The sequence below is a fragment of the Galeopterus variegatus genome, unplaced genomic scaffold (assembly GCF_000696425.1).
Source record: "Galeopterus variegatus unplaced genomic scaffold, G_variegatus-3.0.2 Scaffold54, whole genome shotgun sequence".
NCBI lineage: Eukaryota > Metazoa > Chordata > Mammalia > Dermoptera > Cynocephalidae > Galeopterus > Galeopterus variegatus.
In genome coordinates, this window is record NW_007726165.1 from 217,435 (window position 1) to 234,420 (window position 16,986).

At 37.0% G+C, this 16,986-nt stretch overlaps 1 protein-coding gene across 1 annotated transcript in view; it reads right to left on the minus strand.

The window, feature by feature from the left end:
• BAZ1A (bromodomain adjacent to zinc finger domain, 1A) overlaps positions 1-16,986 on the minus strand; it is a 104,451-nt gene that overhangs the window by 77,820 nt on the left and 9,645 nt on the right. The window contains 1 exon segment of the mRNA XM_008574020.1: positions 10,226-10,504. Coding sequence (XP_008572242.1) covers positions 10,226-10,504 — 279 coding nt within the window.

Genomic DNA, 16,986 nt, shown 5'->3' on the forward strand with positions numbered 1-16,986 from the left:
GGGAGGGAAGAAAAAAAATGAAGGAAAGAAAGAAAAGATGACAATAATATGTTGAACTTTCAGAAGGAGAGAACAAACCTAAAGATACTAGAGATGTGGGGGAAAGAGGGAGAATGTTTGGGAAGTGATAGGTTGGGCAAAGGGCATAAAGAAATATCACAATTTGTAAGAATGAATATGCTAATAATAAATAAAAATTTAAAATTAAAAAAATATCATAGAAACAGAGTAGAGAAAATAAATTTTCTAAAGGTTTGGGAAAAAAAAACAAACGGTAAGTCAGTTTGTCTCCAAAGGCTTTTTCCACCACACCAAGCCACCTTTGCATGCCATATTCTGAGGTTCTAGGTATAAAGGGGATCTCTGATGGTTTTATCCTACAATACTTATTTAACCCTTTCCTCTGTACCAGGAGTGAGTACACTATGGCCCATGGCCAAATCTAACTTGCCACCTGTTTTTGTACAGCCTGCCAGCTAAGAATGGTTTATACATTTTTAAATGGTTCAAAATAAAAATCAGAAGAATATTTTGTGATATGCAAAAATAATATTAAATTCAAATTTTATTTTATTTTACTTATTTATTTTTATTTTTTAAAGGATGACCAGTGGGCTGGCCCGTGGCTCACTCGGGAGAGTGCGGTGCTGATAACACCAAGGCCACGGGTTCGGATCCCATATAGGGATGGCCGGTTAGCTCGCTGGCTGAGCGTGGTGCTGACAACACCAAGTCAAGGGTTAAGATCCCCTTACCGGTCATCTTTTTAAAACAACAACAACAACAACAACAACAACAAAAAAAGATGACTGGTAGGGGATCTTAACCCTTGACTTGGTGTTGTCAACACCAGGCTCTCCCAAGTAAGCTAACCAGCCATCCCTATATAGGGATCCAAACCCATGGCCTTGGTGTTATAAGCACCACTCTCTCCCAAGTGAGCCACGGGCCAGCCCTGAAATTCAAATTTTAGAGTTCATTAATAAGGTATTATTGGCCCTGTTATTGGCCAGCTGCCACAAATAAAATAAAGTATTACTGTAATAAAGCCATGCTCATTCATTTATATATTGACTATGGCTGCTTTTGCACTATAATAGCAGAGTTGGGTAGTTGACAAAGACCACATGGACCACAAAGCCTATAATATTTACTATCTGGACCTTTATTTAAAAAAAATAAGTGTGCCAGTCCCTGCTCAGAAATATTCATAGCCTATGTTTTTAATTTAAACAAAGGATTTTGCCCAGCCCTTAGTGATGAGTAGTTTCATGTGTTTTTATATTTTTACCACTCTTTCTTCTCCTTTTATTGGAAATTATTTTAGCTGCTATTATTTCTCTTAGTTCTCTTTTAACTTTTATCTTTGAATAGCCTATGAATTTGTCTAAGAAAGAAAGATAACCAGATTTTTTAAAACAGTAATTCAGAACCACAGATCAAATGAATTCCACTTATTTGCAATACTATTTGCCTCTAAGGCAGCATGGGAAACTAACAAACTATAGTTTTACCTTGTCCTCAGAATAATTCCAAGTATCTATGAGGAAAATAGTTCATTAAAAACTATGATCTTAGGGCCGGCCCGGTGGCGCACTCGGTTGAGTGCGGCGCTTGGGAGCACGGCGGCACTCCCGCCAAGGGTTCGGATCCCATATAGAGACCGGACCACTCAATGGTTGAGCGCAGTGTGGGTGGGACACCGAGGGTTGCGATCCCGTTACCGGTCACGAAAAAAGACAAAAAGGAAAAAAAAAAACAACTATGATCTTATATATTGGTCAAATGAAAGAGACTATGATGGAGGCAGAAAAAGATGTGGGAGAGATATTTTAATCAAAAGACCCTCTAATTTGTCAGACCTGAAACTGTATAATAGCCATGTAGATATGAACTTCTCTTTAATTCCCTGCAGGAATTTCAGGTCAGAAATAGCTGTATAGTCTCCCCTCTTTTAAAAAATGAGTCTAGAATATTCTCCTGCTATCAAGAACAAAGAACTTTGGGCCGGCCCGTGGCTCACTCGGTAGAGTGTGGTGCTAATAACACCAAGGCCCCAGGTTCAGATCCCACATAGGGATGGCCGGTTCGCTCACTGGCTGAGCGTGGTGCTGACAACACCAAGTCAAGGGTTAAGATCCCCTTACCGGTCATCTTTAAAAAAAAAAAAAAAAAAAAAAAGAACAAAGAACTTTGGAACTACAACTATTCTATTTCACCTGTTTCTGCTGTTGATCCATTCAGACACAAAATGATGCAAACAAATATTGTATTTCCTTTCATATTAGAAAGAGATGGACCTCGTGCCGGCCCAGTGGCGCACTGGATAAGTGCGCTGTTTGGGAACCGTGGCGGCGCTCCCGCCCGAGGGTTCGGATCCCACATACAGACCGGTTCCCGCTCACTGGCTGAGCGAGGCGCGGGAGCAACACCGAGGGTTGCGATCCGTTGCCAGACACGGAAAAAGACAAAAGACAAAAAAAAGAAAGAAAGAGATGGACCTCAAATTACTCTCTACTCCCCATTTTTATCATCTTTCTTACTATAAACAAGACCCCCCACAGTAATGGCTGTAAGTCCTGGTGGAGACTCAACTAAGTGCACTTGGCATTACTGCAAAGGATCAATAAATAAATTGCCATAGAAAACAACCACACCCACCCACCCCCAGTATTTACCACTCAAAGACTTTCTTGAGAGGCATTAGACAGATGCTCTTAATGGCCACAGCAATTTGAAAACCCTTAAAACACTGAAGAAAATAAATTTTTATGAGCAGTCTAAACTTCACTGAACTGAGGGCTGGCCCGTGGCTCACTCGGGAGAGTGTGGTGCTGATAACACGGCCTGTGGCTCACTCGAGAGAGTGTGGTGCTGACAACACCAAGCCAAGGATTAAGATCCCCTTACCGGTCATCTTCTTAAAAAAATAAATAAATAAATAAACTTCACTGAACTGTTTGGTGAATCATTAAGCAGTTGAGTTCATGCAGAAACATTTACAACACAGCTTTATATGCTATCTGAATTAAACATGTTTAGAAAAACATTCATTTTCTTTTTTTTTTTTATTATTTTTTTATTTTTCTTTTTTCCGTGTCCGGCAACGGATCGCAACCCTCAGTGTCGCCCCCGCACCGGACCGGGACCGGCGACGGCAGCGCAGCCCTCGGCGCCGCCCCCGCGCCTCGCTCAGCCAGTGAGCGGGAACTGGTCTGTATGTGGGATCCGAACCCTCGGCGGGAGCGCCTCCGCGCTTCCCAAGCGGCGCACCAGCGCAGGGTGCCACCAGGCCGGCCGAAAAACATTCATTTTCTTTTTTTTTATATTATTTTTTTATTTTTCTTTTTTCCGTGTCCGGCAACGGATCGCAACCCTCAGTGTCCCCCCCCCACCGGACCGGGACCGGCGACGGCAGCGCAGCCCTCGGCGCCGCCCCCGCGCCTCGCTCAGCCAGTGAGCGGGAACTGGTCTGTATGTGGGATCCGAACCCTCGGCGGGAGCGCCTCCGCGCTTCCCAAGCGGCGCACCAGCGCAGGGTGCCACCAGGCCGGCCGAAAAACATTCATTTTCTTTTTTTTTATATTATTTTTTTATTTTTCTTTTTTCCGTGTCCGGCAACGGATCGCAACCCTCAGTGTCCCCCCCCCACCGGACCGGGACCGGCGACGGCAGCGCAGCCCTCGGCGCCGCCCCCGCGCCTCGCTCAGCCAGTGAGCGGGAACTGGTCTGTATGTGGGATCCGAACCCTCGGCGGGAGCGCCTCCGCGCTTCCCAAGCGGCGCACCAGCGCAGGGTGCCACCAGGCCGGCCGAAAAACATTCATTTTCTATCTTCATTTATTATTGTGACCATTTAGGGATTTTTAGAGTATAAAAGCATTTCCCAGGAAGGGCCTCCTAATTTATATTATTAAGTTAAATAAGAGTTTTAAGTTTTAACTGCTCAACTCACAGTGACAATCCATGAGCCAATAAGGTTGTAAATCTAGACCTCAGGTACATACAGTGAACCCAATAAAGAAGGGGGTTCCAATCTAACTTAGAATTTTAAAGAACAGCTATCCCAAATAGCTTCTTTTTTAAAAATTAAAAATTATACAATCGACATGTTAGGGTCATCAGGAACTAAAGATTGAAAACAACCACTTTGGGGTGTTTCTTAGGACTTTCTTTGGCCTAAAGCTAGGAATTTTGACCTTAAAAGGTCAGTGTAAACTGACCAAATGAAAGCCTTCTTTCTGAAAAAGAATTATAATAAATTTAAGTAATACATGTTGCTAAAAATTCTATATTACCTTTGATCCAATAAGAAGCTTCCCTCCTGTAATCCTTTCTGCTAATCTATATATTTTTTCTCCTTCAAATTTCTAGTCAACGTTTTCCCAAAAACTACTTGATTAATCTTACCTGGATCCAGTCATTGGCATCTAAGCATGTACATATGTTTAAATCAAAATAATTGTATTTGTTCCTCTGTATCTTTTATTTTTATCTTATCTTCTCAATATATTTCCCTTTTGTCCTCAAAATTAATGCATTTTAATTAATCATGACTCATTAATAACATTTAGGCTAGTAATATAAAAAAGAGCCCGGAGATAAAAAAAATCCATTTTCTAATTTCCAATTCTTATACATACTGAGTACCTACTCCCTATATTACAGGTTTTTATGCTAATTTTCTCTTTTATTTCATTAATTTAAATTGCTTAAAGCATTCCACCAATGCAACACAGTCCACAGGGAAATACTTTTAACAGTGGAATAGTTAAGAGCTCTAGTTGGCTAGTCATCATTTGATGCCAAAGCTGATACCAGTTTATAAGATTAAAAAGAATTCTGTAGGGGCCGGCCCGTGGCTCACTCGGTAGAGTGCGGTGCTGATAACACCAAGGCCACGGGTTCGGATCCCATATAGGGATGGCTGGTTCGCTCACTGGCTGAGCGTGGTGCTGACAACACCAAGTCGAGGGTTAAGATCCCCTTACCAGTCATCTTTTAAAAAAAAAAAAAAAAAGAATTCTGTAATCTTTACTTGACAAGGCAGTTCTAAAAATAAGATCAAACAGTAGTTTCTTACACTTCTCGGCTAGATAACATTCTGTAAATTTTAATTCCAAATAGTATTGGGATAATATTTGGGAAAACATAGCTAGAACTGAAACTCCTTGGTGCAGATCCAATTCTGCTCTTTTACAGCTCAACCTGCATTGGGGAAAGAGTCTGTCAGTCAGCCAGAGGTCAGACATTATTTGAAAGAAAATGCAGTTTATTACTTCCAAAGAGAGAACTCACACTAAGCTAGCAAAATAAATAACTTTATCTATCCTCAGAAAAAGGCAGTATTGGGCTGACCCGTGGCTCACTCGGGAGAGTGTGGTGCTGATAACACCAAGGCCACGGGTTTGGATCCCATATAGGGATGGCCAGTTAGTTCACTGACACCAAGTCAAGGGTTAAGATCCCCTTACTGGTCATCTTAAAAAAAAAAAGAAAAAGAAAAAGGCAGTATTCCAAGTAAGCTTTTTAGGAACCAGTAGTTTAATCAGTCCATGCACAACCAATTAGAAATGGTACACATCTTTGTGTTCTGATATGAGAGGACATCCAATCTATTACCAAGTAAAAAAGCTTTTTGCTATTTTTTTGAAGTTAGTATAATATAGGGAAAAAAAGAGAACTATGTACTAAATTTTTAACAGTTATCTCTAATGGGAGCATTTGGAAAATGGACTCTAGGCCTTCACCTTTTGCACTTTTATGTGATATATATGAATCTTTTACTTTAACAGGAAAAAAGCAGATTTTTAAAAAAATTATAAACTTTATTCTTGGTAAGTGGAGCATATGTTTTTTAAAATCCTGGGTTTCCCATTATGATCATGAGAATTAAAATTAAAAGCATCTAGCACATTGCCTAGCACACAGGAAGAGCTCAATAAATGTCAGTTTCCTTTCAGTTCTGCAATGTCTTCTGATGCTACCAAGTTACATACTGACCCAGGCCAGCATACTTTTGTAATTAATGTTTATTCCATCTCCTCTGCTAGCAGATGCCATTTTTTGCTGCTGTCAGTACACCTACTTTTAGAAGTATCTTCTGCCACCTGTTCCTTCAAATCTGTTATGAACTCTTTCAGCTCCCAGAACATCTTTTATAGCTCCCTTATTTTCTTTTAGTGATTCTAACTTGGGACAGTTATAATATTAATCTTTTAATTTCAGTATAGGACTAATGTCAATAGGCTCTTCGGTAGCTTTTACAGTCTAATCAGGGATAAAGCACATAAACAAACATTGTGGCAGTTACTTTCCTACTTAGGCTTGGGTTTTCAACTTACTTTTAAGTCCAAAGTTGTGTTCCAAAGAATTTGAACTGTTAAGTAGTCCGTACACTAGCTAAATGGGAGATTATGTATCACAGTATTATAGAGGTTCCTTAAGGATAGCGCTGACCCTCCAAGTAGGCAAAATTTTAGAAGATTTCCTCTAACAAGTATTTATGCTCTTCTTGCACACACTCATCTCTCCCCCAAATGAAATCAGTATAGTCATTACTGTGGCTGTAATATGTAGACTTTCACAGACTCTGAAGATATCTAAATTTCAATACACATTTGGGGATTCCTTCCAGACATAAAGAATGGTAGAACTGGTGAATGAGTTAGATGGGGAAATGATGCAGAAATGCAGCTACCTATCCACAAGTCAGCCTGGCTTTGAAAATCTACTTCAGGGGCCGGCCCGTGGCTCACTCGGGAGAGTGCGGTGCTGATAACACCAAGGCCACGGGTTCGGATCCCATATAGGGATGGCCAGTTAGCTCACGTGCTGACAACACCAAGTCAAAGGTTAAGATCCCCTTACCGGTCATCTTTTTAAAATAAAAAATAAAAAAATAAAAAAATAAAAAGAAAATCTACTTCAAAGAATATATCAGTACGACAATTCTTATATATAAAAAGATGCTTGTAAAAATGTCTGAAAACAGGTTGCCCAAAGCCTACTTTAAAAAGAAATTACCATATGCATGATTATATTTGGACTCAATTTTTAAGATTCTCTCATCCTCTAATTCTACCTTTGGATTGAATGATGACACAACATAATGAGTCCAAAATGTTTATTTGTTGTAAGATTTTCACCTTTTTTCTAATTTAATTCTCCAGTTCCAGGGTAGGGGAGAGAATGTGGCTGAATCATGCATGCATTTGAGTTGTAGCGCACCATCCTCCCAACCCTTCATTAAACAATGATTATTAGGCTTGTTAAAAAGAAAATGATAAAGTTAACTGAAACTTTGATGCCTTCTAATTTGCTCAGTTGTAATTTTTTTTTTTTAGAAGACCACATACAAATGTGGAATGACTGTCTTAAAAAACAAACAAAAAACTTTCCAAGATACTGAAACTGTTAACTGAAGGGTTCCCTTTCAGAGTTGTAATAGAGAAATTTGATTTCAAGTTATAGTGGCAGAGGCAGCTACTGTAGCTCCATGTCATATTGGCATCTCTCAGAAAAGGAAAGAAACTGCCTGGCCCCCAGTCAAGACCTTCAAATAGTAACAAGACACCTACATGAAATGGTAATATTACATAATACAGCTTTAAAAAATTCCCCTTCATTACGTCATTTCATTTTGTGAGTCAACCCTGTAAGGCAGGGGTTCATTTAACAGATGAAGACAGACTAAAGCTCACAGAGTTTAAATTACCTGCTCAGAGCCACAGAGCTAATCATAAATGGCAGAACTCAAAACCAAGGAGACAGTGAAAGAAATTATTTTGTAGGTCAGCCCTATCTGAATTTAAATCCTATCATTTAGTACTTGTAAGACTGGAATGGAAGCTCCATGACTTTGTTTTGTTCACTGCTATATCTCCAGTGTCTAGAACAATGCAAGTATATAGCAGGATATCAATAAATATATGTTGAACAATTACAAAAAAAAAAAAATCACTTAACTTCTTGGGAGCTCTATTTCCTCATTTGTAAAAGAAAGTTCTTTTGTAAGTTCTTGCCTCATACCTACTGATATAATATATATATACAAGCATCTGGCAGGTATTTAAGAATTAATAGCCCACGGGCTGGCCCGTTAGTTCAGTTGATTAGAGTGCAGTCTTGTAACACCAAGGTCAAGGGTTCAGATCCCTGTACCCGCAAAAAAAAAAAAAAAAAAAAAAATTAATAGCCCTGACTTCCAGTTTAGTGTTCTTTTCACAAGACCACCCATCCTCTTACCTCTCCTTAGGCTCTAAGGAAGTTGCAGAGAACAAATGTCAGAGCATTAGGCAGGCAAGCTGGGTGGTAATCAGGATGGGGAGGATAAAGACCCTAACTGTGCTGGCTTTCTTTCCCCTGTGTTGGCCAAGTACAGTAGAGAGCTATTTCTCTTTACTACTCTGCCATACCAATGACAAAAGATCTTTCAGAAAAATCTGTTAGCTGACTGCTTATTTCAAAGCAGAAAGTCTTGGTGGGGAGGAGAAAGCACCTAATCTATACTTATAAGATGCAAAAAGAAAATAGAGGGATAGCTGAAAGTAAATGAGACAATAAGAAAAGAATATTGAGGTGAGCAGATCCTGAGTATCTCTATCGACTAATTCAACATAAGAATGGTCCCTTCCCCATTTCTCTGTAGCTCTCCATGCCGTTTCCTGGAAATCTAGGAGATATAAGTGATGTTAAATAATTTGCCAAAAGTTATACAGGTAGTAAGTAGGTGGCGGAGGCACCATTCCAACCAAAGTCAAGTTGGGCAGATTTATCTCTTAAAACTTATTTTAACTAAAATTTAAGGAAAAGAGGTAAACAGAGAAGAGTATATGCTGGAACTTAGGACCTAAAGTTGAAGAAATTGCAAGTTATCTTTGAAGCTTAATTATAAAATATAATTTTCAATAGAAAAACTAGTCAATTATAGCAGAAAAATATTAACTTCCATAAAAACCTCTTGAGTCAAGAGCAGCATTATTACCCCAGTAAAATGCTACTATATTCTATTTATAAAGCAATTCAAAATTTGTACAACATACATGTACATATGAGGGGTCTTCAAAAGTTCTTGAAAAGATTTGTATTCTTTTAATTCCATTTCTTCACAAATTTTCTGAAGTACTCTCATTTATGCACACTCTCATTTTAATTTCACAATAACCTCAAAGTATATCATTGTCCAACAAGGTCAGTCTAATTCCAAACCCTAGACATTTCACCATCACTCTCTGCCTTTTGTAAAACTAGACATTTTTAACTTCTCAAACCATAAACAAAAAGCAAAGGTAAAGATATTTAATTAAAACCAAGTGGTGAATGCATGGATGTTTATTGTATTTTTGTGACTCCCCCAAAAGTCAAGAGGCTATAAAAAGTATTAATGCAAATAAAGTTTATTATAATAAATGTCAATAACTAGCCAATCACAAATTCTTAAGACTTAGGGAAAACACTGAAAATTTTTAATTTAGTGCCACAGATTATGTCATTTTATATTTTCATATATGAAAAATCTACTCTATTTTTGAAGATCTAGCTAAAGGAGAAGAGAACACTGAATTGTATACTTTATATAGGGGAACTGTATAGTATATGAATTGTATCTCAATAAAACTGTGTGAGTGCTGGTAATACCAAGGTCACCAGTTCAGATCCCCATACTAGCCGGCTGCAAAAAAAAAAAAAAAAAAAAAGATGTGTGAAAAAGTACAATAAAAGAGAGAGAGAAAAGAGAACTTACTGGAGTTTATAAAATGCAGTCCTCATTTTGTTAAATGAAATATTAAAACCCATCAAGAAATACAAGAGTATTTAGACTATTAGGCAACATAATGAAGACACAGTAGATATCATTTTCTAAGGGTTTTACTCTTATGGCTGGAACTTCCATATAATGGGACTTATACAGTAAATTAAAGAGAAGGAAAGTGGTTATATAGCAATGGACTGATCTCAAAGATATTTTAAGTGAAAAAGGGTATGATATATAGAATGTTACCTTCTGCGTTGAAAGGGGAGAGAATGTGTGGTGGCATATGTATAAATTAACTTTGGAAAGATATACAAGAAACAGGTAACACTAGGGCTCGCTCTCTGTCCGTTAACAGGGTAGCTGGAGGATAGTAAAAGGGAAATTTTCCTCAGGTTATCCTTTTGTGTATTTTGAATTCTGAGCAATGTGAATATATGCTTATCAAGAGGAAAAATTAAAAGTACTTTACCTTACACCAGTGTTCTTAATGACTTCCACAGTTTCTTGAACAAAATATCGATCCTTGATATATGCAAAGATATCATCACAAATTTCATGTAAGCGTGAACGATGGGTAAGGCTGGTCAAGCATAAAACTGGAATAATTAGTGGTTCTGGAAAACTCTGAAGATTCTGTCTTGCTCTTTTTTCTGACTCAAGTGCTTCCTGATATGTCAGTCCAGGTCTACCCGTCACAGCACAACTCCACACAAGGCTGTTGCACAGAATGGTTCGCTCAAAAAAGTCACTGATCAAAAAACAAAAACAAAAACCCATTACCTATCATTTCACAAATGTTACATTGAAAGCTGATACCTTTACCAGCTTTTCTTTTGTGTTTTTAATGCAAAATTTTACATAGAATCATAGAACTCAAACAAGGGTTTAGTAACTGATCAACCTATACAATTAACACAAACCTAAAAAAAGTATATTTAAACTAGACCTTTATATTTTGTAATTTTAAGGCACATCAGCCAAAATTGGACTTCAAGTTCCATCAGTTTTGAAATTGGGCCTTGAACTGAAACAATGCATTCAACTTTTTTTTTTCCTTTTAATTTTTAAGCTTTTTGTTCAAAAGTAGCCCAAACAATAGTCAATTCAAGCAGTTAACTATGAATTTTAAAAAGGCTTTAACATAATAGTGAAAAACTGAGAAATATAAGCATCTAACAATAAAAGAAAGGTTGAGAAAAATTATAATACTTCATATAATGAAAAATCAGTCATTAAAAAGTTTAAGGAGAGTTCTTAAAACATGTTAATAGCAAAAAAACCTACTGACTTCCAGTTTGATTTCCTATATTTTTCGAAAGTATATAAATGATCTCATTTGTGTCAAAAAAAAAAAAAAGAAGAAGAAGAAACAGGGAAAAAAAAGAAAGAAAAGAAAAAAGAAAAGGTACCTACCTATAGAAGCATAGATTTCTGGAATGTTAGACAAAAATCAAGTAACAGCTAGGAAGTAGGGTGTAAGACTAGGAATCCATGCTACTCAGTGCTTTCCATACTGTTGGAATTACTTAATATGAGCATTTACTTTCAGAAGTTCTATATAGCCTCTTTTAAAATGCAAGACAGCAACAATATAGAAAGATTTCTACGGCATATTGAGTAGAAAAGACTCAAATCACTGAAGAGAAAATCCTATGTACATTACTTATAAAATCACAAAATGGCTGGCATGTTAGCTCAGTTGGTTAGAGCACCACCTTGTAACATTGGGATTTGGATCCCATGCTGGTCAATACACACACACACACACACACACACACACAAGACTATTTCTATACATACTATAAACAGATGTTCCCTATGGAAAAAGGAGGGGACTGAGAAGGAAAGAAAAGGAAAACTTTTTTTTTGTGATTCTAAGTATTTCTATACTGTTTCAATTTTTGTAATGAGCATGTGCTCATGTATCATTCTACAATAAAATATTTTTAAAATATAAAAGGTTAGACATATGCAAAAAGGTTAATAATGGCTCCTCTAAATGTTAAGATGGAGAAAATTTCCTCTATCCTCTATACTTTGGTCTACTTTTCAATAGTTATATGTAACCAATATAATTAAGTCACTATTCTTTAACTTTTTCCCTTTCCTGAAATCTCCACCTTTCCTTCTCTCATCATTCTTTTTTTTTTTTTTTTTTTTTTTTTTTACACACACACACACACACACACACACACACACACACACACATGACTATTTCTATACATACTATAAACAGATGTTCCCTATGGAAAAAGGAGGGGACTGAGAAGGAAAGAAAAGGAAAACTTTTTTTTTGTGATTCTAAGTATTTCTATACTGTTTCAATTTTTGTAATGAGCATGTGCTCATGTATCATTCTACAATAAAATATTTTTAAAATATAAAAGGTTAGACATATGCAAAAAGGTTAATAATGGCTCCTCTAAATGTTAAGATGGAGAAAATTTCCTCTATCCTCTATACTTTGGTCTACTTTTCAATAGTTATATGTAACCAATCCTGAGTGAGCCATGGGCCGGCCCCCTTTCTCTCATCATTCTAAAAGTACTTAAATTGCAGTATGTTTTTTTCCTGGTTAATATGTCTAGCTGTATAGGTTATCCCTGCAGCAGTCTGATCTCCAAACATGATCCAGGGAAATTCCATGAAGATTGTTTCATTCATATGTGTGTCTATAGAATAACAACAACAAAAAGAAATCTATGGAAATACCGTAAGAGAAACTAATATACCTGAAAATAAATGAAATCTACAGAAATAACAAGCATGCTAAGTTATATGACTCTAATTCAGAGTAAAGATCCTTTTTGATGTTTTAGTACAGGAAATTATGGATGCGTCTCATTAAAAATACATAGTAAAAAGTAGTTATAAGACAGAGGCAGATATCCTCTAAGAGAATTTAGAGGAAGGTAAGGAGAGGTGGGCAAAAAAAGATCAGGAAATACTAAAACATTTTTTTTGAGGCAGTGACATTAGGAGTTAGGTCTTTCAGATCCCCATACCAGGTAGCTGCCAAAAAAAAAGAGTTAGGTCTTAAAGAAAAAGTAGAGTTAAGGAAAGGAATGCCTGAGAGAAAAAGATGAACATAGTCTGGTTCTTATAAGCAAGATAATCCATGTAAGAATAAATAATTTATTAGCTGAGAGAGAGAAGTAACAGACATACCCAACAGGTGATTATCAACAGTGCATAATAAAATCAGTGAATGAATCTTGAAAGAAGTCTTGTCTTATTTAATTTTTTACCACCTAAAACTGCAGTCCTTCAACTGCAGAGTAGGGTGACTATGGTTAACAGCTAAATTTTGTATGTTACATAATATATAGCGGAAAGGCTTTTGAATGTTTTCGCCACAAAGAAATAATAAGTGTGTGAGGTGATAAATACATTAACAAACCTGACCTGATTATCATGCAACATATATATGTACCAAAATATGATACTGTAGCCCATAAGTATGTACAATTACAATGTGTAAGTGAAAATTTAAATATTAATAAATAAAACTGCAGTACCACTTAGAAATCTTATAAAAGTTCTAAACTACTTTCTATAGAAACAAGCATATCTATAAGATTTAGTTTCCCAAGCCGGTACATAGCACATAATGTACATGAGTTATACTTCTGATAATTTAAACTATATCTAGTACTGTTTAAGAAAATTATACTTCAAATCTCAATATCTTATGCATTAGTCTGTAAACCAGTGCTAAAAGAAAAAAGATGCTAGCCACATAGATAATTTCAAATTTTCTTTTCTTTTCTTTCTTTTTTTTTGTGACTGGTAAGGGGATCGCAACCCTTGGCTTGGTGTCGCCCGCACCGCGCTTAGCCTGTGAACGCACCGGCCATCCCTATATAGGATCCGAACCCGTGGCCGGAGCGCCACTGCACTCCCAGCACCGCACTCTCCCGAGTGAGCCATGGGGTTGGCCCAATAATTTCAAATTTTCTAGTGGTCACATTTAAAATTTTAAAAAGAAATACTAACAAAATTAATTTTGTATATATTTTTAGCCCAGTATATCACAAAAGAATTTCATTTCGATATGTAATCAACACAAAAATTCACTGAGACAGTCTACATTCTTTTTTTTCCCCCCTAAGTCTTCAAAATCCAATGTATAATTTACATTTACTGCCCATCTTTCTTTTTATTTTTTTGCTTGTTGGTACCGGGATCAAACCCTGGATGCTGCTGTTATCAGCACTATGCTCTAACTAACTGAGCTAACCTGCCACCTTATTTACTGCCAAGGTTAGCTCAGTTGGTTAGAACATGGTGTTGTAACACCAAGGTCAAGGGTTCGGATCCCCATACCGGCCAACCGCCAAAACAACAAATAACAAACCTAGTAGAAGGTTAAGAATTAAGTGACAAGAAAGATCCAGCACAATTCAACAGAAAAGATCTAGGGGACATGATAGACTCCCCTGCCCACAAAAATAATTAGTATAAGTTAGAAATGCAGCTGTAGGTTAAAAACTAATATAATTCCTGACTTAAATAGCAAATGCTATGCAAGAGATGGAAAGTATGGCCTATAAACGTAAGAAAGTAATTATTGCTAAAAGACAGCATGGGTTGTTCTAACAATTTCCTTCACTGACAGGGTTATAAGAGTAGGAGATTAGGAGATCATGGGTATGGTAGACAACATGCTTTATGTTACATAAATACCAGCTAGACAAAAATTATTTTTGGGGGGCCGGTCCGTGGCTCACTCAGTAGAGTGCGGTGGTGAAAACACCAAGGCCGTGGGTTCGGATCCCATATAGGGATGGCTGGTTCGCTCACTGGCCAAGCGTGGTGCTGACAGCACCAAGTCAAGGGTTAAGATCCCCTTACCGGTCATCTTTAAAAAAAAAAAAAAAAATTTTTTTTTTAATTTTTTTTCATAGAGGGTCAAAGGAATTTTTTTTTAAAAAAAAATTCCTTTGACCCTCTATGAAAAAAAATTAAAAAAAAAATTTTTTTTTTAATTTTTTTTCATAGAGGGTCAAAGGAATTTTTTTTTAAAAAAAAATTCCTTTGACCCTCTATGAAAAAAAATTAAAAAAAAAATTTTTTTTTTAATTTTTTTTCATAGAGGGTCAAAGGAATTTTTTTTTAAAAAAAAATTCCTTTGACCCTCTATGAAAAAAAATTAAAAAAAAAATTTTTTTTTTAATTTTTTTTCATAGAGGGTCAAAGGAATTTTTTTTAAATAAAAAATGTAAAGTTTAGTTTTTAAAAAAACTCTTTAATGAAATATTACATTTTATTTAGTGCTGCCTTAGACAGACTTAGATGACATACAAAGCAGTTTCCTAAAATCTGCAGAAGACACAAAGACGGAAGAATAGCAATAAAGATTTTTAAAATCTGGAGATTAAAACCTTAAGTGGAAATCAACAAGGGTGAAACATTATACTAGTGCTGGATGTAAAAGTCTTAGCTTAGCAATAACAGATGTGCAAAAGACAAATTTTAGGTAAACTACAAATTCACACTTCTATACTTTTTATACCATTTGCTTTGCTTAAAAAGGATTCTTTAGAGCGTCCTCTGTCTAGAGTCTCTTTCTTCCCAAATCTGTGTCTTGTGAGCTTCACCCTCCTATTTGAGGGCTTCCCCAACTCCCCATCAAACAGTTAGCTCTGTTTTTTATGCCCCCGTTATACTGGCTCCATGACATATGTGACTTATGCCATTGTGTTGTAGACATTCATTCATTTCTCACTAAAGGGACAAATAATCTCAGCATCTCCAAAGACTCTCTAAAGTATAGTGTCTAGAAAAAACAAATGTACTCTCATTGGGGAGTCCATGTTTATTTTTTATGTGTATCTAGACAGAGAAAGTACACATATGAATAGGAAGAAAGGAAAATATGTCTGAATCCCAGCTTTACCACTTTTAGAATGCAACTTTGAATAGATTATATAACCTCTCTGAACCTAGTTCCCCTTCTATAAAATGGGGATAGGGCCGGCCCAGTGGCTCACTCGGGAGAGTGCGGTGCTGATAAAATGGGGATAATATCTTCTATGGACAGTTAATGTGAAATCAAATGAGATACTGCTAAATGAATGCCCCTATAATATACCTGCACTCAATAAACAGTATCAAATCTTATTGTTCTGGCACCATTTTTGCAGAGATGCTAGAATAATAACCAGTGCAGTAGAGAAACAATGTCGGAGGAACACATAACAGATTTTGAGAATGTTTAAAGAAGAATAAGTTCAGCATTGGGAAGGGGCTTAAAAAGAGGCAGAATTAATCATCTTAAATATTTGAAGATATTTCTTCTTAGCAGCTCCTGAGGGCAAGCGTAGGAACAGAAATTCTAGGAAGAATCATCACTAGTTTGAATTAATATTAGTTTGAATCATTATTATAGGTAGTTCAGGGGCAAGCAACAAAATATGCCCACAGGTTGTTAGGATGGTTTTCATTGTGTTTTGATGGATAACATCTATTAGATTATCAGTGAACACCTAAAATCCAATCAGGATGACCCAAGTATAAAATCTTATCAACTGCTTGTGGCAGACTGCAGAGGGCTAAAGGTGCACACGCCTCTTTGAAATATTACACTGATGCTCTTCTTACCAAGAAGTGGAGTCTATTTCACCACCCTTTAAATCTGGACAGGTCTTGTGATTTGTTTCGACCAACATAATACAGAAATGACACTGAAAGACTTCCGCTCTCACCCTCTTGAAACCCTGAGACACACCAGCCCAGGCTAGCCTCCTGAAAATGAAAGACCACATGATGAGAAAACCTACTCCCGTTAAGATACCAGACATATGACTGAGGCCATTTCCTACTCCATCCAGCCTCAGCCTAGCCTCCAGGTGATTGCAGCTAAGTGAGTGAGCACAGAAGAGACAAGTAGAAACCGAACCAACAATCTACAAAATAGTGAACAAATAAAATGGGTTATTTTGAGCCACTAAGTTTTGGGGTGGCTTGTTAGACTACAATAACTGATACACAAATTCTGTCTGAAGAAAGGCTACAAAACATGGTAGCCTGCTAAGCAGAAGAAAAGTAAAACCCAGGGCCGGCCTGTGGCTCACTCGGTAGAGTGCGGTGCTGATAACACCAAGGCCCCGGGTTCGGATCCCATATAGTGATGGCCGGTTTGCTCACTGGGTGAGCGTGGTGCTGACAACACCAAGTCAAGGGTTAAAAACCCCCTTCCGGTCTTCTTTAAAAAAAAAAAAAAAAAAA